The sequence below is a fragment of the Propithecus coquereli genome, unplaced genomic scaffold, assembly GCF_000956105.1.
Source record: "Propithecus coquereli isolate 6110/MARCELLA unplaced genomic scaffold, Pcoq_1.0 Scaffold35, whole genome shotgun sequence".
NCBI lineage: Eukaryota > Metazoa > Chordata > Mammalia > Primates > Indriidae > Propithecus > Propithecus coquereli.
In genome coordinates, this window is record NW_012149174.1 from 9,619,730 (window position 1) to 9,646,845 (window position 27,116).

The 27,116-nt window shown below is 35.1% G+C and overlaps 1 protein-coding gene across 1 annotated transcript in view; it reads left to right on the forward strand.

Annotated features, from left to right (window-relative positions):
* The first annotated feature begins 2,025 nt into the window (after positions 1-2,025).
* Positions 2,026-27,116, forward strand: part of DNAJC10 (DnaJ (Hsp40) homolog, subfamily C, member 10) — a 61,195-nt gene continuing 36,104 nt past the window's right edge. The window contains exons 1-11 of the mRNA XM_012651141.1: positions 2,026-2,274; positions 2,802-2,858; positions 3,742-4,091; positions 5,804-5,966; positions 7,913-7,963; positions 18,101-18,183; positions 18,439-18,570; positions 19,140-19,233; positions 20,269-20,346; positions 22,069-22,112; positions 25,695-25,832. Of these exons, the coding sequence (XP_012506595.1) occupies positions 3,888-4,091; positions 5,804-5,966; positions 7,913-7,963; positions 18,101-18,183; positions 18,439-18,570; positions 19,140-19,233; positions 20,269-20,346; positions 22,069-22,112; positions 25,695-25,832 (987 nt within the window). The 5' untranslated portion in view covers positions 2,026-2,274; positions 2,802-2,858; positions 3,742-3,887. The remainder of the gene's footprint in view (positions 2,275-2,801; positions 2,859-3,741; positions 4,092-5,803; positions 5,967-7,912; positions 7,964-18,100; positions 18,184-18,438; positions 18,571-19,139; positions 19,234-20,268; positions 20,347-22,068; positions 22,113-25,694; positions 25,833-27,116) is intronic.

Below are 27,116 nucleotides of genomic sequence, written 5' to 3' on the forward strand. Positions count from 1 at the left end.
TTGCTATTTCTATTTCCTCAGCTCCCATCCAATCTTCAGTCCACTGCAATCTAGCTTCCAGCCTTACTATCACCAAACTGTGCTTGCTAAAGTTCCTGTGATACCCTAACTGCCAGATCCAATTAACAAGTTTTAGTATCTTACTTGAATCACTATTAACTTCCTTGATGTTTAGTTCTTTTTGTATATCTCTGATCATTTCTTTTTGACTTCTATATGAGTTCTTCCTTTTTAGTCTATTTCTCAAATTAACTTTTTTTTAATTCACAAAGTATTTATTTAGTACCTACCATGTACCAGAAACAACTGGGGATATAACAATAAATAAAATAAATGAAAATCTCTGTCTTCATGGAGCTTACATTCGTGATATTAGAATTCCCCAAGATTTTAATCCTTGGTCTCCAGCCTTTCTTATTCTGCACACTTTCTCTGAGTGTTCTCATTCATTCTCATGGGTCCAACTACCATAGATTAGTTAAGGGACTCCCTAATTTTTTTCTCCAATCTACACATTTCACATGAGTTTTATGCTGGATCTTCACTTGGACATAATCTAGGAATCTTGAACTGTAAATGTCCAAATCAGAACCTTTTGTCTCTTCCCTAAACAGGTGGTCATTCAGTGAGTGCTACTCAGCTACCTAAATCAGAAATTAACCTTGAATCTTTCCTCTCCTTTATCTACCATATCCATCCAATCACCATCACTTGCCGCATTTATCTTATTTCTCTAACATTCTCCTAACTGCTCTTTCTCCAGTCTTGCACCCTTTATATTTTCTCTTCAATAGCTGCCAGAATGATCTAAAATACAATCTCCATCCCTTACTTAAAAGCTGTAAAAAATTTTCTCATTACCTACAAGATAAAATCTATATCTTCATCATGGCATAAAAATTCCTCTGTGATCTGCCCTTGCTTAATTCTTCAATTTTCTGTTTGCTTTTCAATTTACTCTAGGATTTTGTTTGTTCACAGTATGGCATAATGATTAACATCATGGTCGGTGGAGCCAGGCTGCTTAGGTGTGACACTCAGCACTATCACATATTTACCTCAGTTTCCTCAACTGGGAAATGGTAACAATAATAGTCACTATTTTGTAAGATTATATAGAGGACTAAATGAGTTAAAACATGTGTGCTTACACCAGTTCCTGATACATATTAGCTACTATTAATATTACATCAGGCTACTTCAAATATTTCTGCCTTTGTTCACTCTACTTCCCCTTCTTTCTGGCCATATATTAGCCATGGACTCTATATAGTCTTCAAGTGTTTATAAGCTGGAATTTGATTTACTACCCACGAAATTGTTACCAATTACAACTTATTTCATGTTAGGGTTGGTGTCATAAGCAGGTATCCTCTTCAGCAACCTCTTTTAGAGGCTGTAAATATAGCTACTTCAATTGTTATATTGCTGTGGGTCAAAATGCAGATTCTGTACCACATCATTTAGGTGTAAAGGTGAGAGAGGAGTATGGATAACCCTCCAGTTTCACCGTGGATGACTAGAAAGCCAGGAGATACTGAAGAAGGCTCAAACGTTTGTTGATATACACGCTCACACAAAGTTGTAAATAGTTTTATTTCGTCCAAGTTTCCTACTGCCTAAATCAACATCACATCAGGCAAGCTCTCCTTTTTCCGCCAAATTTCCCCTTTCGGCCTCACCCACATATCAACCACAAAAATCCTCTACAGCCCCGTCTTCCCCTTCAAAAGAACAGCCAAGGCGAAATCGCTCGCCAAATCCGCCCTCCGGATTTCCCCGTCACCCTGGCAACGGAACCAGGAAGGGGCGGGCCTCGTTGTCGGTCGTTCCTGCCCGCGGCTGGCGCGGGCAGCACTGGTCACAGGACGTCCCTCAGCTCCGGGTTGGAGCCGGATTCGGATCCCGCGCAGATGGCCACGTCAACCTAAACCTACACCACTCTCCTCACCCGCCGCCGCCGCCGCTGCCGCGCCCGGCAGGCTTGCAGCAGGTCTCCTAGGCCGCGGTCTCCACGCCTTTCCCACAATGCCCCGCGCCAGGCCCCGCCCCGGCTCGCCGTGGAGACCGACGCGCGAGGAGGCTACCGGGGCCGGCCGCGCGTTTAACACTGCCGGTGCGGCTGGTCCTCCCCCATCCCGCGCGAGGCGGCCCGGCTGTTGCGGAGTGCGTGTTTCCGTCCCGCACTCACAGCTTGGGGTCGGACAGGCTGGGTCTGCCGCCGGGGCTCGAGGATGGGGGAGTAGCTGCAGGAAGCGACTCCGCGACACCAAGGTGGGCATGGGCCGGGGGCCAGCCACGGCTTTGCCGTAGCGGGCGGTGGCCTGGGCCCTCCGGGAAGGGCAGGGAGAAGCGTCTGCGCGCCTGGACCTCCCCTCCTCTGCGCTCCTAAGACCAGTATATTGTGTTCTCACTCCCCGTCATCTTCCTCCTTACCACCCTTCCTCTCAGCGGTTCCCCTTCAGTTACTCAGGCTCCCTTCTTCCTTAGTCCGGCCTGAGACTTCAGACACCAGCAACACTTGACAGTCCCATTCCCCGGTGTCTCCATCTTTCCCTTCTCCCCCATCCCACTCTGGAGTGATGAAACACGAAACCTTTCGCCTTGCATTTACCTGCAGCTTCCACCTGTCCCGCAGCTCAGGGCCCGGGGCAATTCAGCCACACCCACGCTGACTGAACAACCCCTAGGCAAGGAACATCTTATCCCAGAGTAGTGATAGAGAATATGTTCTCTTTTTTTTCTTATGCTTGTTTTCTAGTCTGGATATTTGTTAATCTCCATCATTATATTTTACAAAGGTGTACTTTTGTGGGATGAAAAGGAGGTATTAGAAATGAGCTGAAGACCATTTACAGGTAAGGAGAAATTTTTTTTAAATAGACATTTAGGATTAAATGAAGAAAGGAGAAACTGAGGGGGCTGTGAAAGTTAGACTTCCAAGCATTATGATATCTTTGAAACTAAAATACACGAGTTTAAATGTGGTATGTTGAAGTAATGATTGTTTTTACCCTGCGTAAGTGAGCATGTTTAATAACCATTTTCTTTTCTGTTTCTTTTCCTATTTCTGTTTATACCAAGCATGAACTTTGCAGTAAAATTACACTGTTAACTTACAATTATTATTCTACTATTATTCTCTACTTAAATTCAACTTAAGCACCTTCTGAGAGAATTCAGGGAAAAAGATGGACTGCTGTGTAGGTTGTCTATCATAACAATATAATTCACTGCCATTTTTGGCAAGGTTATATGGAAAGTAAAGATCCTTTATAAGGACGCTAAGCTTCTTTCTAGTCCCACCAAAGCACATTTCCTACAAGTGAAGTCTGATTGAAATGAAAACTGAAGCCTGAGAGGGTAAAGTAGCTAAAAAGTAAGTGTTAAAAAGGACAACGCTAAAACTGGGTAGAAAGAGGAAGGAAATATAAGTTATTCCCATCCTTGTGTTCTGATACTGATTAGAGACCTTTTCTCATTGTATAAGTTGCTGAATATGTATGTAAGCATTCTAGCTAGCTACGACCATCACTACCTTTTATCTGCTATCTTGAGTGATTTCACAAATCTGGCTACCTGGATATGGAAGCAGTGAAGGGGGCCCCCAAAGAATAGAGCCTGCATTCCCACTGATCTGCCATTTAATGGAGATTGCATCGCTGACCATGTTATTTGATAAACTGTGTCATTATCGTTTAGTTTGAAATATATTTTAACTGCCAGGTTTTCTCTCTTTAGATTAACATTTTTGGAGACAATTTTGTGATGCTTGATTCACCCTTGAAGTAATGTGGACAGAAATTCTCAAATTCACATATTATATCCACTGGAATGAGCAGTGTATCCTAATGTTCACTTGAACCAGAACTTGTATAAGAAAAAGAATGGGAGTCTGGTTGAACAAAAATGACTATATCAGAGACTTGAAAAGGATCATTCTCTGTTTTCTAATAGTGTATATGGCCATTTTAGTGGGCACAGATCAGGATTTTTACAGTTTACTTGGAGTATCTAAAACTGCAAGCAGTAGAGAAATAAGACAAGCTTTCAAGAAATTGGCATTGAAGTTACATCCTGATAAAAACCCGGTAGGTAAAAATTTGTTTTTAAAAATATCTGATTGCATTTTGGTATGTTTTGATATTTAAATTATTTTAGGTAAGTGTTCAAAATGATTAAGAACAACCACATGTCAAAATTACAATTCACTTTGTATGCTAGAAACAGAAGAAGCAAAATGTTTTGGTTTAGAATACAGTGTGAAGGATTATCAATACCAAAAATATAGTATCCTCTTAATTTGTAAACTAATTTCCAGCAGTTCTATTAAAGACATTAATCCCCCCAAAAACAATAATATCTGTGAAGTAGTTGAAGTAGTTTTCTTAGTAAAGTAGGTTAAGATTAAGTATTTTAGGACAATAGGAGAAAAAAATATTGCTTTAAAACTCAGAGAGTACAACATACTAAGAATGGCAGTAATAGCTAATAGTAGTATGCTTTTACTATTTTTTCCATATACAAGTCCACAGACCAGAATTAGTTATAAATTAAAACTTGAGAGCAGCTGAGTATAATTCCAATCATAAATATTTGAACGATAACAGCGTTAAATACTGTTATCTTTCAAAACTAGTTTTAATTTTTATGGTATTTTTATAATTTACCAAATTCTTTTTTAATGAGATTTGGCCAGCATTAACAAGGAGAATGACATGGTTAAGTTATAATTTTCTCTTTCTAGGTAGAATTTTTAAAATAGGATTATTTTATTTCAATTGTGTGAAGCTGAGCGATAGAAACAACATTTCTTTAAAACTCTTATTATCTTTCCTTGACATCTACATTCTGTTGTATTTAGAATTTTTTTCAAATTTTTCTTTAAAATTTTAAAATATTTTTAAGTTGTAAAAGATGGTGGATTTACATCCAAGTATTATTGAAATGAAAGCATTCTTCAAAAACCAATTCTATGAAACATAATAACAAAGAAGGGAGGCCAGGTTTGGTGGCTCACACCTGTAATCCTAACACTCTGGGAGGCTATGGTGGAAGGATTGCTTGAGCTCAGGAGTTCAAGACCAGCCTGAGCAAGAGCAAGACCCCATCTCTACTAAAAATAGAAAAATTAGCTGGCATGGTGGCATGTGCCTGTAGTCCCAGCTGCTCAGGAGGCTGAGGCAGGAGGATTGCTTGAGGCCAGGAGTTTGAGGTTGCAGTGAGCTGTGATGACACCACTGCACTCCAGCTGGGGCAACAAAGGGACACTCTGTCTCCAAAAAAAAAAAAATAACAAGGGAGAAACTTTTCCAATCCAATTTTGGATTGTTACTCTGCTGTGCGTTCTTATTTAATTATCTGGTAGTAGATTGGGGCACATGGTTTTTTTTAGTTAATATGCTGATTTTACTTCAAATAGAAAAATAGCCTACGTATCTATTCATAATTGTTTTAGGAGTAGCAAATATTATTGACAAAATTAAGAGTTTCAAAGGGTTTATCAGTTTTTTCTCAGCGCGTTTCTTAGAAGGAGTGACTTATGTTGTATGATCATTATCTGTCAACCTTTTGAAGAGTCAGTTCTTATTTCTGTTATTTTTCTCATTTTTTTTTTTGAAGATTGTAGTTCCTTAGAAAATACTTCTTTATTTCAACCTATGATAGCTGATATTATATTATAGTACCCCTCCTTCTGTTGGTATCTAGTCTCCCAGAAATTTCTGGATTCTACATAAAGGTTCCAAAGAGACTTGGATTGTGTATTTGAAATAACTGTATTATATCTAATAATTTTTAACAGAATAACCCAAATGCACATGGTGATTTTTTAAAAATAAATAGAGCATATGAAGTACTCAAAGATGAAGATCTACGAAAAAAGTATGACAAATATGGAGAAAAGGGACTTGAGGATAATCAAGGAGGCCAGTATGAAAGCTGGAACTATTATCGTTACGATTTTGGTAAGCTGTTAGGACACTTCTTATGAAATTGCTTTTTATCTGAGTAAAAGAAAAGTTAATTTTGTTTCACCACTTATGGATTTAATATGTGTCATTTTGACTAGCTTTTTTAAATTTGCCATGGGAATGAAATTCAAAAGGAAAATAAGTTGGTATATAGAGATTATCTGAATAGATATAAAAGTGTATTGGTCAGATCTTGTCAAATACTTTTAAAATAAGGATTACTATTTAATAAAAAAATACACAGTCAAGGCCTGTGTATCAACATTTCAGTCAACAGCAGACCACATATACATATATAACAGTGGTCCCATAAGATTATAGCATTTTTACTGTACCTTTTCTATGTTTAGATACACAGATACTTAGCATTGTGTTACAGTTGCCTACAGTATTCAGTCCAGTAGAATGCTGTGCAGGTTTGTAGCCTTGGAGCAATAGGCTATACCACATAGCCTAGGTGTGTAGTAGGCTATACCATCTAGGTTTATGTATGTACACCCTGTGATGTAAACACAACAAAATTGCCTAACAACACATTTCTCAGAACATATCCCCATCATTAGGTGATGAATGACTATATATGTTACCATTGGAAGTTATTAAATATTTCTTTCAATATTGCTAATATTGAATTAATATTAATTTCTTTCAGTATTTTTTAGAGCATCATATTTTCCAAGAAAGGCTAAACTTTCCTTTAATAGTGGTCACTTCAGTAGAAATGCCATCCTTCTCATATAGAACTCTTATTGATAATGTTTTAAGCTGTTGGCAGAAATAAGAAAGAAATAAGGCCAGAGCAGAAGGAGGAAACAAGTTAAAAGAACCAAGGGAGAGGGAAAGTAAAAAATATCAAGGCAGGAAGGTGAATTCAGAGAAACCATATTTCTCCTAGTCATTAACTAGCTGCAGATGCCAGCTAGAAACTGAGGTATGCTTTTATATTAGACTAAATAAAATATTTTAAATTTTTATCTGTAGGGTTTGCTTCTCAAGACTGATTTTTCTTTTCAAAGTAGTATTGTCAAGTATTTTCCCAACAGCTTCATAGTCTGTATTTAGAGTTGGCAAACTACATTTTATAGGCCAAATCTGGCTTGCCACTCAGCTTTTATAAATAAAGTTTTATTGGAATACAGTTATGCTCATTTGTTTACATATTATCTATGACTTCTTTCACACTTAGCAGATTTGAGTGGTTGTGACAGAAACCATACATCCTACAAAGCCTAAATATTTACTAATAGCCTCTACAGAAAAAGTTTGCTGACCTCTGGTCTATAGCCATCTAAATTAATATTATTTTGATATTTTGTATAATAATGAGAAACTTTCTCAGGTTGGTCTTAATTATTGTAAGCAAAATTTATATTTACTGAATGTTTCAACCTCTGCAAATATTCTAATTTTAAGATTTTTAGCAGAAGGTATTTTAAAGTGATACTACTTATTAAAAACCATATAATCTGAAAATTGGATGAGGTCTACAGTCTAGTTAACAATGTACCACTCTCAATTCCCTGGTTTTGATATTATACTATAGCTACATAACATGTCACTATAAGGGGAAGCTGGGTGAAGGGTACATGAGAATCTGTACCATTTTTGCAACTTCTTGAGTCTATAATTATTTTTGAATAAAAAGTTTAAAAACGTATAGTAGAAATTTTTTGTGGAGATGAAATTACGTGAATATTATAAATCCTCCCACACCTATAATAGTCCGTATCAGGATTCTAATATCTTTAGATCACTCTTTAAATATATCACCAGTAGTATTATTTACTTTTTTTTTTTTCTTAGTTTGTTGCATATTCTTCAAGTTTGGCATTTAGTATAAGCTGATTTTTTGATTAAAACAAAAATGAGTAGTATATTTTCATGTGGTAATTTATATTTATGGTGTAATTTTTATAATTTTTACGTACTTTTAAAATTAGGTATTTATGATGATGATCCTGAAATCATAACATTGGAAAGAAGAGAATTTGGTAAGTTTGTGGGCATATGATTTTCTTTTTACAAGTCCAGTCTCATCCAAAACTCTTGGGGGTAAATGTGTTTGGATTTAGAAATTGTTTGGATTTTAGACATGTATCGCATACTGTATATTAATTAATATTGCTAGAAGAATGTGGGGAAGTATACCACAATAAAAACATTAATATTTCTGCAGCAAAACGTGTAAGTATGTATACCAATTAAAAGAAGTAAAAATAACACATAGCGCCATATTTGTTCAGCTTTGGATGCCAAGTGAGCTTGCTATAAACTTGCAAAAAAACTTCTAATTTCAGAGCTTTTTGATTTCAAAGTTTTGAATAAGGATGTGGCTGGCTATTTTGGAAGCGGATTTTATTTGATCTGTGACTTGCATGAAAATGGATGTAAAAATACAGTTCTGCATTTTCCATTGCATTTTAGAAAATTATAAATACTAGCTTAGATTCTTACGCTTTCAGCCTTTGTACAGTGATAATAAAATAGGTTTATTCTTTCTTTTCCACTTGAAAGCAAATTTATATGTCAAATCAAATTTCAGTTGTATTTTGCTCTGTTACAGTCTTATTTCAAAAACTAAAATAGCACATCAGTTGCAATATATGTATGTAAAAATATTTTTCATGTATTAGCACCATTAAAGATTTATTGCAGCCACTTGATCTTGTATAGTTTGTTGCTTCTAAGTAAGGGTTGCATTATATTCTTACTTTCTACATCATGTTGGTGAGCTCAGGCATGCAGAATAGCTGTTCAATATGTAAATATTTCATTAGCCTGCTTGGTTGTGGGTCTCTTTCTATTACTTTGTTAGAAGTCTTGTATGTGAACACTTAAGCAAGTTCTAGGTGAATAGAAAATATATCTTCCCTAGTTAAGGAAACAGAAGAAAATTTGATTCATTTAGACTGTTGGTAGATAGAACTAATGCCCATGTCACAAGCTGGTGGAATCATAACTTTACTCCATGAGTTACATGAACCTATAGCTTTTCCTGTATGGTTGTTATTGTCTCCCATCTCCTAATACATCAGTGAATATTTCATGGACCCATGGGGCAGAAATCATTGGAATTATAAATAGAACTAGAGGAACCAAACAAAACCTGCACACTGACTAACCCATGAGTCCACCTAGAATAAGACATTACTGATAGTTATATTGTATATGGGTGCAAACTTTTTCAGATGTCCTGTGCAGAAAAGATTAAGAACTGCTAATCGTTCATATAGAACCCAAAATGGTAGTTTAAGATAAATTATATCCACAAAACTTTAGAGATAATTCAGAGATAATTAACTAATATCGATAGGTTTAATACCTATTTGCCACTGTTCTGTCTCATCTCTAATATTACTCTTCATATTACTAGGCTAAGACAAGATGATCCTGAAGTTTTAGTTGAAGAAGGAGAAGGAAAATGGCAAACAGTATCAATTTGTAGTTATGTAAATATTCTATTAACCTGCTTGGTCGTGGATCTCTTTCTATTACCAGTTGTTTGTATTGGTTTGAGTTACTTAGTCTTGTCTTCTGTAGAAATGATTATATAAATAATTATAGAGTTATTTTAAAGTTGTGTGTGTTCTCTTCTTCCAGCAAGGAGTTATGTTTTCTTCTAGCTAGAGTCAGTAACAATCTCAGATGCACTTTATCCAAACAAAGATTGAAATGATTCCAAAGCTGAGCTTTGGATCTTGAGAGGATGGATCACTTTCCAATTCATCTTTATTTACAGAACCCTTTTTTAGATGTGCCCTGAACTCCTTTTTTGTCCCTCTAGCTTCATGAATCTATTGAAAGCTCTGCTCAGTTTCTTGCTTTTCAACTACCTCTTCTAGAAGTGGCAAACATTGGCTCTTAAATTTCTACCTCCTCCCTCTTTGGCTTCCTAATGCTTCACTGCATTAACTCTTTGATGCTTTCAACAGAGGTCTTTTATATTTTGTCCAGTTTTCTAGTTGTTTGTATTGGAGAGTTAGTCTAAATTATATAGTTCACTTTTACCAGGAGTGAAACTCCAAAATGATGAACTTCAGTACAAAAGAGAAAATGTGATTCATAAACTCCACTTTCGGAGCTTTAAAAACGTTCTCATCCTTTATGTTAAACATGGTACAAATTGTCCTTTTATATGTCACAATGCAGTAGTAGATCAATTATTATAAACAAGTTCTAGATATTATTTGCAAAAGTAGCAGACATCCCACATGTATACAAGTCATTCTTAATAGACTCTGCATAACACAGGAATGCTTTCGAAGACAGCTTGAGAAAGAAGAACTCAAAACACTTCTGCCTTTTCTTACATTTTCCTGTACTAATAGCTGTAGTTGTACATACATTAACAAACATGAGCTGTAGTGTAGTTTCAGAGGTGAAAATTGCATTTTGAAATACACTCATTCTGTTTTGGGTAGACACTGAATTATGCAGAACATCCCATTGAGCTGTGATAATACAATATTAAAAATATTTTTAAACTTATTATTCAGCAATCAATGGGAATGGAGCAAATACGTTAGAAGTGCTCTATGAAAACAAAATACAGACATACATCATTTTATTGCACTTTGCTGTACTGCACTTCACAGATACTGTTGCTTTTTTACAAATTGAAGGTTGTGACAACTTTTCATCAAGCAAGTCTCCCAGTGCCATTTTTCCAACAGCATATGCTCATTTCATGTCTCTGTCACATTTTGGTAATTCTTCACAATATTTCAGACTTTTTCATTATTATGTCTGTTATGGTCATCTGCAATCAGTGATCTTTGATATTACTATGGTAATTGTTTGGGTGGCACCATGAACTCTGCCTATAAGATGGCAAACTTAATTGATAAATGTTGTGTGTATTCTGACTGCTCTACCACCTGGCCTTTCCCTGTTTCTCTCCCCTTCCTCGGGCCTACCTATTCCCTGAGACACAACAATATTAAAATTGGGTCAACTAATAACCCTACATAGCCTCTAAGTGTTCAAGTGAAAGGAACAGTTGCATATCTCTCACTTTAAATTGAAAGCTAGAAATTATTTAAGGTTAGTAAGGAAGGCATGTAGAAACCCAAGATAGGCTGAAAGGTAGGCCTCTTATGCCAAATAACCAAGTTGTGAATGCAAAGGAAAAGTTCTTGAAGGAAATTAAAAGTGCAGCTTCAGTGAACATACTAATGATAAAAAAGCAAAACAGCCATATTGCTGATATGGAAAAGGTTTCAGTGGTCTGGGTAGAAGATCAAGGCAGCCACAATATTTCCTTAAGCCAAAGACTAATCCAGAGAAAGGCCGTAGCTCTGTTCAATTTTATGAAGACTGAGAAAGGTGAGAAAGCTGCAGAAGAAAAGTTGGAGACTAGCAGAGGTTGCTTTATGAGCATGAAGGAAATAACCCATCTTCATAACATAAAAGTGCATAGTGAAGCAGCAAGTGCTATTTTAGAAGCTGCGGCAAGTTATCCAGAAGATCTAGCTAAGATCATTGATAAAGATATCTACACTAAACAAATTTTCAATGTAGATGAAATAGCCTTCTATTGGAAAAAGATGCTATTTAGGACTTTCATATCTAGAAAAGAGAAGTCAAAGTCTAGCTTCAAAGCTTCAAAGGATAGGCTGACTGTCTTGTTAGAAGCCAGTGCAGCTGATGACTTTAAGTTGAGGCCAGTGCTCATTTGCCATTCTGAAAATCCTAGAGCCCTTAAAAGTTATGCTAAATCTACTCTTCCCGTGCTCTATAAATGGAACAACAAAGCCTGGATGACTGTACATCTGTTTACAGCAAGATTTACTAAATATCGTAAGCCCACTGCTGAGACCTCCTACTCAGAAAAAAAAATTGTTTTGAAAATATTATTGCTCATTGACTATGTACCTAGTCACCCAAGAGCTCTAATAGAGATGTAGAAGGAGATTAATGTTATTTTCATACCTGCTGACAATATCCATTCTGCAACCTATGAATGAGGAGTAATTTTGACTTTGAACTTTCAAATCTTTTTAAAAAATACATTTTATAAGGCTATAGCTGCCATAGATAGTGATTCCTTGGATAGATCTGGGCAAATTAAATTGAAAACCTTTTGGAAAGGATTCATCCTTGTAGGTGCCATTAAGGGCATTCATGATTCATCAAAGTCAAAATATCAACATCAACAGGAAGATGCTGATTCCAACCTTCATCGATGACTTTGAGGGCTTCAAGACTTTGGTGAAAGAAGTAACTGTTGATGTGATAGAAATAGCAAGAGAACTAGAATTAGAATTGGAGCCTGAAGGTGTGACTGAATTGCTGCTATCTCATGGTAAAACTTCAACAGATAAGGAGTTGCTTCTTATAGATGACCAAAGATAGTGGTTTCCTGAAATGGAATCTACTCCTGTTGAAGATACTGTGAACATTGTTGAAATGACAAGAAAGGATTTAAAATAGTACATAAACTTAGTTGATAAAGCATCAGCAGAGTTTGAGAGGATTGACTTCAGTTTTTAAAGAAGTTCTGTGGATCAAATGCTATCAAACAGCATCATATGGTATAGAGAAATCTTCTATTAAAGGAAAAGTCAATCAGTGTGTTCAACTTCATCGTTGTCTTATTTTAAGAAATTGCCACAGCCCCATCCCAACTGTCAGCAACCACCACCCTGATCCATCAACATACAGGCAAGACCTTCCACCAGCAAAAAGATAATAACTTGCTGAAAGGCTCAAATGATCATTATCATTTTTTACAATAAAATACTTTTAAGGTATGTACACTGTCTTTTTAGATATAATATTATTGCACAGCTAATAGATTACAATATAGTGTAAACATAAATTTTATATGCACTGAGAAACCAAAAAATTTGTGCGACTTTATTGTGATATTTGCTTTATAACTGTAGTCTGGAGCTGAACCCACAATACCTCCGAGGTATACCTGTGCCAAGATGGGAGGTGTTCTCATAGTAAACAGGGTTTTGTGTCAAATGCCATTCAGATTGGTTTTAATCATCTTTTTGTTTAAGACATTTGAACAGTAACACCTTGTCTAATTATTGTGTTCTCTTTTTATATGTAAATAACCACCTCATTACTTATCGATAGCTGATAAGATATTCCCTTTTTGTATTAAAATATGCATTAATTGTTAAGATTTTTACCTCAATTTGTACCAGTTGGTGATCTAAACCTGCGGTCTCCAACCCCCAGGCCGCAGACCAATAGGAATGGGGTCGCACAGCATGACGTGAGTGGCAGGCAAGTTAGCGAAGCTTCATCTGTATTTACAGCTGCCCCCCATCACTTGCTTACTGCCTGAGCTACACCTTCTGTCCGATCAGCAGTGACATTAGATTCTCATAGCTTGAACCCTGCTGTAAACTGCACATGCAAGGGATCTAGGTTGCGCTCTCCTTATGAGATTCTACTGACTTGATGATCTGAGGTGCAGCTGAAGTGGTGGTGCCAGCACTGGGGAGCAGCTGCAAATACAGATAACCATTAGCAGAGAGGTTTGTACAGAGACCATAAGAAATCAGTTGCTTACAGATTCACATCAACACCCTATCAGTGAGTGGCAAGTGACAGTTAAGCTGCATCTGGTGGCAGGCTCTAAGTCAGAATCAGACACTTTGGTCTGCATGTGACCTGCCAATTGTTTTATTTACCACTTCGTCTGCTCCTCTTTCCCACACTGTGCACTAGTCTCAGTCAGAGTTTTAGTAAGCCCATAAGCTAATCCTAGCAAAAATGAGTGAAAAACAAATGCCACTTGAGAGCTTCTTTGAAAAGGGGGGAAGACCCAGTGATGAGACAGCAGAAGACTCTAAGACTGCCAACAAAATGAAAGCTGCATTTAAAAGAAAATACCAAGAGTCCTACTAAAATTACAAGTTCATTGCAACAGGTGATTTACATTCTCCAAGCCCACTTTGTATAATATGTGGCAATTGGCTCTCCAATGAAGCCATGAAACCTTCAAAACATCTTCACCACATGGAGACCAAGCACCCTGCATTAAAAGACAAGAAGCCTTTTGAGTTTTTCAAAAGAAAAAACATGAACAAGAAGAACAGAAGCAATTATTAAAGACCACCACTTCATCAAATGTGTCTGTACTGAGAGCATCATTCTTAGTGGCTAACTGCATTGCTAAAGCTAAGAAGCCCTTTACTATTATTGGTGAAGAGTTGATCCTGGCTACTGCTAAGGACAGTTGCTGTGAACTTGTAGGAGAGGCTGCAGTTCAAAAGGTGGCACGTGTGTTCCTCTTTTGGCTAGCACCATAACTAGACGAATTGATGAAATAGCAGAGGATATTGAGGCACAATTGTTACAGAGGATTAATGAGTCACTATGGTATGTAGTCTAGGTTGGTGAGTTTACTGATGTTGACAACAAGGCAACAATGCTTGTTTTTATGCAGTATATTTTTCAGGAGGATGTGCATGAGGGTATGTTACGTGCACTTTTGTTGCCAGCCAACGCCACAGCTATAGAACTATTCTAGTCTTTGAATGATTACATATCAGGAAAACTAAATCGGTCATTATATGTCAGTATATACACGACAGACTGGCTGCCATGAGTAGACGGCTTTCTGGTATCACTACTCGGGTCTAGGAGATTGCTTCTGAATGTGAGTCTACATACTGTGTCATTAGTAGAGAAATGCTGGCTAGCCAAAAAATGTCACCTGAACTAAACAACGTTTTGCAGGATGTGATTGAAATTATCAACCACATTAAAGTACATGCCTTTAACACGCATCTGTTCGTGCAGCTCTGTGAGGAGGTGGACACAGAGCACACATGTCTTCTGTTATACACAGAAGCGAGATGGCTTTCTAAAGGTAGATCACTGGCCAGAGTTTTCGAGTTATGAGACCACTCCAGAGATTTCTTTTAGAAAAACAGCACTGGCAACAAATTTCAGTGACATAGAATGGGTTGCAAAACTTGCTTACTTGTGTGACATACTCAACCTGCTCAACAAACTCAATCTGGGAGAATGGCCAAGTGTGTTCAAGTTAGCAGATTAAGTGGCTGCATTCAAAGCCAAACTGGAATTATGGGGGCAATGAGTGAACATTGGAATTTTTGACATGTTTCAAACATTAGCAGAGATCTTGAAAGAGACTGAGCCAGGGCCTTCTTTCTCCCAACTGGTGCATGATCACTTAGCTTTCAAGAGTTTGAGCATTACTCCCCAACCACAAAAGACCCCTGAACTGGGAAGAAATGGATTCATGCCCCATCGGTGAATTGACTTTGTGCATGCTAGAAGAGGATCAACTGCTTGAGGTCACAAATGATGGTGACCTTAAAAGTATGTGTGGGATGACTTCAAATCTCCTTATGTTCTGGATTAAAGTCAAGGCAGAATATCCTGAGATTGCCACAAGAGCACTGAAAGGCCTGTTTCTGTTTCCAACATCCTGCCTTTGTGAAGTAGGGTTTTCTGCAATGACAGCAACCAAAATGAGATTACAGAGTAGACTGGACATAAGCAACATTCTTCAGGTGTCACTATTTCCCATCACCCCCAAACGGGACCATCTAGTTGCAAAAAAACAAGCTCAGGGCTCCCACAGATTCAGCATTGTGGTGAGTTGTATGATTATTTCATTATATATTATAATGTAATAATAATAGAAATAAAGTGTACCATAAATATAATGCACTTGAATCATCCCAAAACCGTCTCCCCCACCCCTGCCCCAGGTCCATTGAAAAATTGTCTTCCATGAAACTGGTCCCTGAAACCGGCCGTAGTGCCAAAATTGTTGGGTACCACTGATCTAAACCAACGTGGCAATTATTCTGACCATCTGGATAGATGGTCTGTTTGCCAGATTTTCTAAACATTGCCAAAGTACCGCTGATAAAATCCTAAATGATACACTTGTAATGTACAGATTAACTGTTTTCCCACAGATCTGTCTTGTAATTGTAATGTAAGTGAACATTGAGTCCTGCACGTTTCTAATTGACCTGAATTAATTGCACATATTTAAAATAGCATGTATGATTTGATATCTTACTATGATTGCTGAAATTTTTATTTAAAAATTACCGATGATTGATTTTGATATGGAATTATATGGAAACTCTTCAACCAAAAGTAGCATTGCTTTCACCTTTTTATCTTGAATTTCAGAGCACACGCTTGCAATGTTAAATTTTTTTAATTAGTAAAATTTGTTTACTTCTACCAAATCATTTTAAGATTATAATATATAATGTACTGTTTTGTAGCCATTATGTGGTATTCAAATCTATTAGATTATTAAGTAGGAAATGTCTGATTTCCATTAAGTACTAAGTTTGACAGTTGATATCTTTGACATTTCACTTTGACGCTTCTTGTTTTATTTTTATTGAGAAGGTGTGTCCTCAGTTTTTCAGACACATGTTTTGGCTTATGATTATCTTTCAAATTTTTTTTTAGAGCAATTTTTATGAAACCATGGATGAGTCAAAAATTCGTGTTATTTTCTAATATGAGTTCCATCGTGGAACTAATACAGCGCAGACAGCTCAAAGTATCAACGAAGTGTTTGGGAAGTATGTGGCTGATGAATGCCCAGTACATCAGTGGTTTGTTCTCATGATTTTAATCTTAAAAATGAGCCATGTGGGTGACCTGAGACCAAGGTGGATAATGATGAGCTGAAAGCTGTAGTGGAAGCGAATCCATCTGAATGAACATGTGAATTAGTAGCAAGATTTGACGTTACTATTCCAACAATATTAGACCATTTGAAACAAATTGGCAAGATAAAGAAGGTGGATAGATGGGTTCTGAATGAATTAAACGAGCATCACAAGATAAATCATCTCCAAGCTTGCCTTTCTTTGCTGTCATGACATAAAGGCATACCATTTCTACACCATATTGTTACATGTGATGAAAAATGGACTCTTTTTGAAAATTGCAGGTGTTCACCACAGTGGTTGGATAAAGATGAATTGCCGAAACACAGTCCAAAACTGAATATTCATCAAAAAAAAAAAAAGCTAATGGTGTTTGTTTGGTGTTCCAGCACTGGTGTTATCCACTACAGCTTCATGAAATCCCGTCAGTTGATTACAGGGGATATCTGCTGCAACCAGCTGGATGAAATGAAGAGGATGCTTGTGATTAAGCAGCCGAGATTGGTCAACAGAGACAGGCCAATCCTCTTGCAAGACAACGCTCCACCACATGTTGCACTAACAATGCTGCTTAAATGGCAGAAGCTAAACTTGAAAACTCTCTGTCATCCACTGTATTTACCAGACCTTGCACCAACTACCACTTCCAGGCTTCAGACCACTTCTTGCAAGGAAAAATACTCAATTCTCAACAAGCTGTGGAAAATGCCTTTCACAATTTCATTGCCACTCGCTCTCCAGGCTTCTTTGCTACTTGCATAAACAAGCTACCATTAAGGTGGCAAAATTGTGTCGATAGTTCAGGAGCATACTTTGACTAATTGTACTGCTTCTTGTCTGAGATATAATAAACTGCACTTTTGATTTGAAATTGGACATTTCATATTTAATGACCTAACATTATTTTAGCAAATACGTATTAGTGTTTTGAACTTTTAAAAACCTTGTTCTTATTATACTTTTCCAGCAACATGATTTTCCAAATTAAGATCATATTTAGGGCTAAGATTAAATTGAATCCCAAGTATCGTGTAGGTCTCTTATTTGATTCTTTCAGAATTTGAAGTAGTTGTCAGAATTGACTTACTATATTATTTAACCTATGCTGCAGAAAATAGAACTTAAATCTCAGTCACTGTCACTGTTCTTTATTTCTCTCATTCACACAAACCCTTACATGAGGTTTGGCTATTGTTTTCTTGGGCCATCTCTTTTCATGCCTTCATGGCTATGTTTATCTTGCCATTTAAGATTGCTTCTTATTCAAATATGGGATTAGGAGAGTTAAAAAATTATTTTTGGTTTGGCATTTGAAATGTTTTCTTTTTATAGGAAAAAATGTACAGAAAATGATAAAGACAACATGAAAGATTTGGACTCCCTGTGGTGTTTTTTCCATTCTGTTCTCAACAAAAAATTGTTTTAACTAAAATATGCTTGAACCTTTAGTAAATAATTCTGAATTGTTTCCATTTTATGTACTTTTAGATGCTGCTGTTAATTCTGGAGAACTGTGGTTTATAAACTTTTACTCTCCAGGCTGTTCACACTGCCATGATTTAGCTCCCACGGTACGTATTTTTCACATCCTGGTTAGTGTTTTATTTCTGATTGATACGCTGTTTTTGCATTTTTCTTTATATGTTGGAATTTTTTTCTATTAATAGTAATTAGAGCTATTGGAAATAATTATCAGATACTTTAAAATATCTATGATTTTGTTTGATAAAAATTTTCTCCTTTAAAAATGTATACCTTAAAGTGCAGTCAAGGCAAGAAAAATGAACTTATCGGAGAAATACTTATCTGTTTTTTTTCTCTCATAGTGGAGAGACTTTGCTAAAGAAGTGGATGGATTACTTCGAATTGGAGCTGTCAACTGTGGTGATGATAGAATGCTTTGCCGAATGAAAGGAGTCAACAGCTATCCCAGCCTCTTCATTTTTAGGTCTGGAATGGTAAGGGGTAAAGTTAGCACTTTTTTAAATTTGTGAAACTTTATAAAAAGTGAAATGCTAGAGAAAGCACAGTGTGAATTTGTAGAATGTTTTGATTTGAAGTCATATTTTAGGTGCCATCTAACTAAGCTCAAGTAATAATGAACATTTTGGATTATTTTATGAATATTTTTAGATGCCATTACTTTGACTTTGCTGTATTTCAAAATTAAATGTTTGCCAGTTTCAGTTTCTGTCTTAAGGAACATAATTTATTCAATATTCATATTGTACTTTGTAGTTTACAAAGTATTTTACAGATACTGTCTCATTGAATTTAAAGCTCTGATATTTTCCCCTCCATTTCCAGTGATGAAACTAAAATTATTATAAATCATATTATTAAAATGTCTTCCATAGACTCTGTACTATCAAGATTATCAAGGTATTATTTGGAAATACACTACTTTTGAGAAACAGCTTTATTGCATTATTCAAAACAGTGTAAAATCAAAAGTATTTGATATCATTTTTGGTGAGATTTAAAAAGAAAAAGTAAAAGACATTTCTCTTTTTATAAAAATCAATAGGCTACAGTGAAATATCATGGAGACAGATCAAAGGAGAGTTTAGTGAGTTTTGCAATGCAGCACGTTAAAAGTACAGTGACAGAACTATGGACAGGTAATTTGATTTTCTTAATTTTCAAGGATACTTTGAAATTGGTATTGTAAGTTTTTTAATGGCAGTATTAACATTTTGGTCATAATATTGAAATTTTAAAGTATTTTTTCCATACTTCTTAGAATGGAATTGTGTCATTTGATCTCTGCTGAAAAGTGTTTAACAAACTAGTGATATTTGTACAGAAACTAAAATAATTAAGATATGGGAAATGTATATGAGGTGGGGCTAGGTAAAAAGACATCTTTCATAGTGCAACTATTTAGTAATAACAAGCACTTTACTGCTTTCCTAAGTACACTATATTAGGCAGTAAATTCATGCCTATTCAGTTTAATTTTAAAGTTTAAAAACTCTTATATTCTTAGGCTTTTAATTTATTAAGTGATTTTAGGTTATTTACTCTGAACTGTCTGAAATGATAGTATTCGTGGTAAAGGGATGTTCGTTTCATTCATTGAATACCAATTATGTGTCTGAAACTGTTAAAAACTAGGGCTACAGTAGTAAAATGTGAGGAAGACATTAGCAAACAATTAAAATGCAATGTAGTAACTATTACAATAGAGGTAAACTTAGGGAAGCATAAAATATACAAAACAACCAAGTTGAGAAAATATTTCTTGAAAGAGCTCGTACCCTGTCATGAAAACAAATTGGGAAACTTAAGAGATCACTGTGTATTTGGGGAACTGGCAGTGCTTAACGAATCTGACAAAAAGATGGATAATTGGATCAAGTGGTATGGGGAGAAATATAGCTGGCTGAATGGGTAAACAAAGCTCAGATCACAAAGGACCTTACTTGCCAAGTTGAGTTTTTTTCTTAATGAAATAATGAATTTAGGTTTTATGTGATGAAAAAATTGGAGCAGCATTGAAGGAATTTGACATATCAAGAGAATTTTTAGAAAGATAACTGGTAATACTCAGAATGAATTGGAAGAGGGTAACATTAGAAAGAGAAAATCATTTAGAAGGCTGTTTCCATTATCATGGAATAAGTGATCAAAAATCTGCTTTATTTTCTTTTAAGGAAATTTTGTTAATGCCATACAAACTGCTTTTGCTGCTGGTATTGGCTGGCTGATCACTTTTTGTTCCAAAGGAGGAGGTAATTTTATTATTTTGTTATGATGAAGAGACCATGACATTTAAATTTTAGGTGACAGTTTTATGTATGCTACTATTATAATTGATGATTAAGTACCTGAAACAACAATTTATACCCAAGATTACTATTTTTTACTTAATGAATATTTACCTTTTTCATTATTTTACATATGAGACTATCAAATTATTAATTTTTTAATGTATCTTTTATGTTTTTATGTTTAGTGGATGAGTTTTTGAGTTTATATATACTCATGATAAATTGTACTTTCAGGTAGCCACAAATCTATTTGGCAGTTTGGAAAATCATTAGTTGCTTACAGCTATCACCTCTCCCAAAATAATAATTTTTTGGAAATATGGACTTTGCTTCAAACTTATATTTATCAAAAATTTATACATTTGCCGCATCAAATTATGTATTTGACAATTTTTTTTTTTTGGGGCAGGGTCTCACTGGGTTGCCCTGGCTGGGCTACAGTGCCGTCAGCCTACCTCACAGCAACCTCAAACTCCTGGGCTCAAGCAATCCTACTGCCTCAGCCTCCCAAGTAGCTGGGACTACAGGAATGTGCCACCATGCCCAGCTAATTTTTTCTATATATATTTTAGTTGTCCAGCCAATTTCTTTCTATTTTTAGTAGAGATGGGGTCTCGCTCTTGATCAGGCTGGTCTCAAACTTCTAAGCTCGAATGATCCTCCCACCTCGGCCTCTCAGAGTGCTAGGATTACAGGCGTGAGCCACCACGCCCAGCCCAAAATTATGTATTTGAAGGTGACAGCTTGCCATTATCTATGAACCTTTCCTTCAATAAATTTAGTAAAAAATTCAGTACCTTACATACCAAACCACAAACTGTAAGCTGTATTCAAAAACTAAGATTGGTTAAAAATTGGTCCCAGTATAATGAAATGTCCTCATTTATTAATATGTTTTCATATGTTTAATCCCATTGTGGGTCTTTTCCCCACACTTCATCTTTCAGCATTTATGCTATGTTAGGATGATATTGCCTTCTAACTAAGATCAACCAGTCACCCCATTCTGTAAGGCCTGTGTTGGGAAGATACTGCCTTGCTGCAAAAGTCAGCCTTAAACTTAGTCTATCACCAAGGGGTTTTGTCTCTTTTTGGCTTAATGCCCAGATATCTGTTCATCTACATATGACTTTTTAAACTTTTTGACATTCTTTTATTTTTCACCTCAGGTAAATTGCTTTTACCCATTTTTGTAGGTTCTGTGATGCTATAGCTCCCTTTCTTCTAAATCTTATTGTATCTAGTGTTCATACTTAGGGAACTTTCATAAAACTGGGGAAGATATTTTAAGATTTTATTGTATTTTTAGGATCTTTTACATACCTTTATCAAATAGGCCCGTTACATTTTACTTCCCCCAAATCATGAGATCTCTTGCATAAAGGGGATTGTTTATAGGAGGAGAGATTTGAGAGATCCTAAAAAGATGCTTGAGAGTAAATGACTGTTTTTCTCTGTAGCTAGAAATCCTGAGAAATTAAGAGGAGAGAATGAAAGAATGTGTGTGTGAGAGAGGGAGAGAGTGTGTGTGTGCGCGCATGTAGAAAGTTTTCAATATTTATCAGCAGAGCCCAATTAATTGCCTTAGAGTGAACATGGTAATTTGGGAGAAAGGGAAATAAAAATATTTTCATTAGGCTTAATAAAGCTAAAACTGCCTCATAAAGGTATTTTTCTCCCCAGATTGTTTGACTTCACAGACACGACTCAGGCTCAGTGGCATGTTGGTAAGCATCAATCATTTTGTAAAACTATATCACCATGTAAAGAAACACATTTAGAAATTTATTCCAAATAGTTTCTTGAACATTTAACTCATTTTTAATCTTTTTTATTTTCTGATAAATGTATTTATAGCTATAAGTTTCTTTCTAAATATTAATAATTAGCTGTGTTCAGTAAATTTTGATATGTGGTGCTTTCATTGTCATTCACTTGTAAGTATTCTATAATACTTGCTCTTATCATGTTATGGTTGGGGAATATAGTCTGTACGATGTTGATTCTTTAACACTATTGAAGCTCCCTTTGTGACCTGGCAGTTTGTCAGTTGTGAAAATTGTGAGTTCTATGTAAGCTCGAAAATGATGTATCTTCTATGTAGGTTAGGTGTAACTTTTAAATCTATCAGATCAAATTTATTAATCATGTTATTCAAATGTGCATCATTTATTTTTGGATTACTTGATCTAAAGGAGAGGGGCATGCCAAAACTTCTACCTACAAATTTTGGTTTATCTATTCCTTTCTTTCTGTCAATTATTCCTTATATTTTGATGTTAAATTATTGATGGCAATATGTTCATGGTCATTATTTCTCTTTGGTGGCTTTGTGCATTATGAATTTTTTTTACATGAGTTCTGTTTTATTTGATGTTAAAATCATTTAGTACACTTTTATTCATTCCCTTTCCTTATTTCACCCCATGACCTAGGCCATTGGTTTTTCAGGACTGCACAGTAGACTCAAGTGAGGAGCTTTTAAAATGATTTTAAAGAAACCCAAACCAGGTCTCCCCTAGATCAGTTAAAATAAGAATATTTGAGGGTGAAGTCTGAGCATTAGCTTTTTTTTTTTTTTAAATCTTTGGCAGAGCAATTGGCCTGTATTTTTCCTTTCCAGTAAAGTCTTTGTATGCCTTTAACATCAAGGATATTCTGGCCTTGTAAATGTGTTGGAAAATCGTCTCTCTTTTTCTCTTTTTTGGAAATAATTTATATATAATTGGTGTTATTTCTTCCTCATTTTTTTTTTTTTTTTTTTTTGGTAAAATTCATCAGGGAAGCCATCTGGGCCTGGAGTTTTCTTTGAATCCATATTTAAAGATTTTTCTCCAGTCTCCTTTTGTATATATTGGATTATTCAGATTTTCTACTTCCTCTGTTTGGTAAATTCTGTTTTTGTAAGATTTTGTCCTTTCAACTAAATTTCTAAATGTATAAAGTTGTGCATAATACCCTATGATTTTTTTTTTTCAATATCTGTAGGATCTGCACTGATGTTCTTTTTTACTCTCTGATTTTTTTTTTTTGGTGTGTGTACCATCTCTGTTTTTTTCTTGGTCAGTCTCGAGAGAGGTTTATCAAGCTTTACAAGTCTTTTCAAAGTCCCAACATTTAGCGTTATTGATTTTTTTTCTATTATACTTTTGTTTTCTATTTCATTGATTTATGTACTTTATTTCCTTCCTTCTACTTTTTAAAGTATAATTTGCTATTCTTTTTCTAAATTTTTGAGATGGATGATTAGGTCATTGATCTTTAGGCTTTCCTTTCTAATATATGAATTTAGACTAAATTAGTGAGTACAGCTTTAGCTACATTCTGTATTTTGATATGTAGTATTTTCATTATCATCAGTTCAAAATATTTTTTGATCTTCCATTTTTATTCTTTCTTTGAATCACAGTTTATTTAGTACTGTATTTAGTTTCCAAACATAGATGGGATTTTTTAATTATGGCTAGCTTAATTCTACCATAGGTAGTGAACAGTTTGCATTTTTTGAAAGTTGTTGAGCCTTGCTTCCCCGCCCAACATACAGTAAATTTTTATAAATATTTCATGTGTACTTGAAAAAGTGAATTCTGTAGTTCACAGGTACATCTACTATTAATGTCAAATCAATTGAGTCTAATTTGTTAATTATGTTAATCAAATCTTCTAGATTGTTATAATTTTATGGTCTATCTGCCTGTTCTGTCAATAACTGAGAGAAATATTTTGATGTCTTCCACTGTTGTGGCTATTTCTAGTTTTTCCCTTTAGTTCTGTCAATATTTTGAGCCTTTGTTATTAGATGGATACTGATTTAGAATTGTTACGTCTTCTTAGTGATTCGAATCTCTAACCTGACGAAATAACCTTTATCTCCTGTAGTTCTTCTTGCCATCACGTCTATCTCAATTGATACTAGTATAGCTATACCAGCTTTCTTTTGGTTAATGTCAGCATGGTATATATCTTTTCCATTCTTTCCTGTCAACCTTACTGTATTCTTATACTTAAAGTGTATTGTCCTGTAGTCAACATATAGTTAGGTTTTGTGTTTTACCTAGTTGTTATTCTTGGTCTTAATCCATTTACACTTAATATTATTCTCAATATATTTGGCTTTTTACTCATCACCTCATTAATTTTCTGTTTGTCCCACCTATTTTGTGATCCTTTTTTTCCCTTTTTCCCTTCCTTTGGATTAATCAAGTGGGTTCTTTTTGTTTTTTTTTTTTTAAATTCCATTTCCTCTCTCTGCTAGCTCTTTATTTACCCATTCTTTTACTGGTTTTTTGGTGGATACCCTAGAGATTATAGTATCAATCCCTGATATTGCAAGACAAGGCAAGAGCCCTAGAACACAAATTCTTTTACTACCTCTTCAACTTTGCTGTCATATATTTCAATCTTATATGTTTCTTTTTTTCTTTTTTCTTTACTTTTTTTGGATTGTATCTTACATGGAATAAAGTAAATACATTTTAAGTATACAGCTTAATTTGTATATATGCATGCTCCCATTAATACCACCTAGATCAAGATCTATTCTTTCTGCTTTTAATTGTCTTTGATTTTCTGAAGTTTCATTATGCACAAGTGTGAATTTCTTATTTATTCTGCTTGAAATTTATTGGACTTCTTGAATCGATAAGTTAATATCTTTTATTGGTTGTGGAAACTTCTCAGCTGTTATTTCAATTACTGTTTCTGTCCCATTCTCATTCTCTCTCTCTCTCTCTCTCTCTCTCTCTCATTTTCTGAGATCCCAGTTGAAAGTATGTTACACCTCTATTTGTTTCCTAACTTGTCCAGTCCAAAAACATTTTTCAGTAACTTGAGGTCCTGAAAAATACACTTTTCATAATAGGATTTTGAAATTCATTAAAGGAGCTCAGCCATAATAGCTGAAAACTGGGAAGGTACTAATTTAAATGCACATTGTAGACTCACACACAGAGAATGTCTAATAAACTATGTAGTAATTATTGAAAGAGTAGTCATAATGGAAAGTCTTAAACAATGGTCAGTTTGATTTTTTTTTAGCCTGAAAGAGATTATTGAACAGCTTGCTTTCTATAAAAAATTATAAATGTAGTTTTTTGTAAATTTGTAAAAAGAATTATAAAAAGTAGGTCTTAATATCAGGGAAAAACTTAACTCATTATCTCAAGTTAATGAGTGCTATTGGGTGCTATTAACAAAAGGTTTTAATTTTATAATAGAAAAATTGTGTTTTTAGCTAAGTAGAGGATAAATTCTTTTAACTTTTTTTTCCATTTACAGCATGGCCTATTTTTTGTTTCTTTCCATTTTAGGATGGTCTTGTTAATGTAGGATGGATGGATTGTGCTACCCAAGACAACCTTTGTAAAAGTTTGGATATTACGACAAGTACCACTGCTTATTTTCCTCCTAGAGCCACTTTAAATAACCAAGAGAAAAGCAGTATTTTGGTATGAATCACTTTAATGTAATTTCTTTACATAAAATGTACACATACATTCAAAAGTAGTACATTATTTTTTAAGGATGGAGCAAGGTAATTAGTTGATTTATATTTTCTGATTTGGGAACATTTTATTTAGACCAAATATTTAGTTTCTGGGATTCTGTGTAATATATACATCAGTTTGTAAAGTCTGTTATAAGAATTATTTTTAAACTGGCATTTATATTACATTTAAAACCTATACTTTTACATTACATTTAAAATTGTATTACATTGAAAACCATTACACCCCAAAGGTATGGAATACATTCTTAGGTTAAATGAAAGAACATTTATACCATACCATGAGTTTCCATTGTTTTCTATTTAATTGTATATTTTCTAATGTTAAAAATATAGATCAGTGGTAGTTTGGGTTGGGGCCCAGGTACCTGTTTTTTTAAAGCACCCTGTGGAATGCTGATGTAAATTTAGTTTGGAGATCTACTAACTCATGTTTACTCCCTAAGCTTATGAATAAGGAAACTTAGGCTTAAGCTAGTTGTCAAGGGGTTGAGAATACATACTGGGATATCAGATAGGTCCCTAGGGAACCCCAAAAGAAAACGAAGGACTCTGATAACAACAAACCTCCTTTGGTTTTCTTTTCTGTATTTTAATTCTGCTTTTTTGGATGTTGATAAAAATAACACATACTCATTTCAGAAATTCATATATGGTACAGAATTGTATAAAGAAAGATGCAAAATTCCTTCAAAACAATAGACAGCCACTGTCAAATCTTGGTAAATACTCTTCCAGATGTTTACTTACAAAGAGGTGTAATTTTGACTTTGTGCTGACAATTCTCTAGTTTATATCTGTGGCTCAAACCTCTGTCCTCCACTTCAGACACACGCACACACACACACACACACATACACACCCCCACACCCACCCACCCATCATTGCCTATTAAATATCTCCCCTGGGATGTTAGTATCTGAAATTTAAATGCCTATAACTTTATTCCTAATATTCCCACATGAATCTACTTCACGCAGTTCTCCCCGTCTCAGTTGGTGAAAACTCTATCCTTTATTATTCAAGCCAAATGCTCTGGAGTCATTCTTGATTCCTCCTTTTCTCATACCTTATAACCAGTTCTTCAGGAAAATCCATAGCTCTATCTTTAAAATGTTTCCTTACAGGTAAAATAGATGGGTGGATATGGATATGTAATTTTTCATAAATGGGACCATATAAGATTCTATCTTATAGTTTTTTCGCTCAGTATATCAAGAAAATT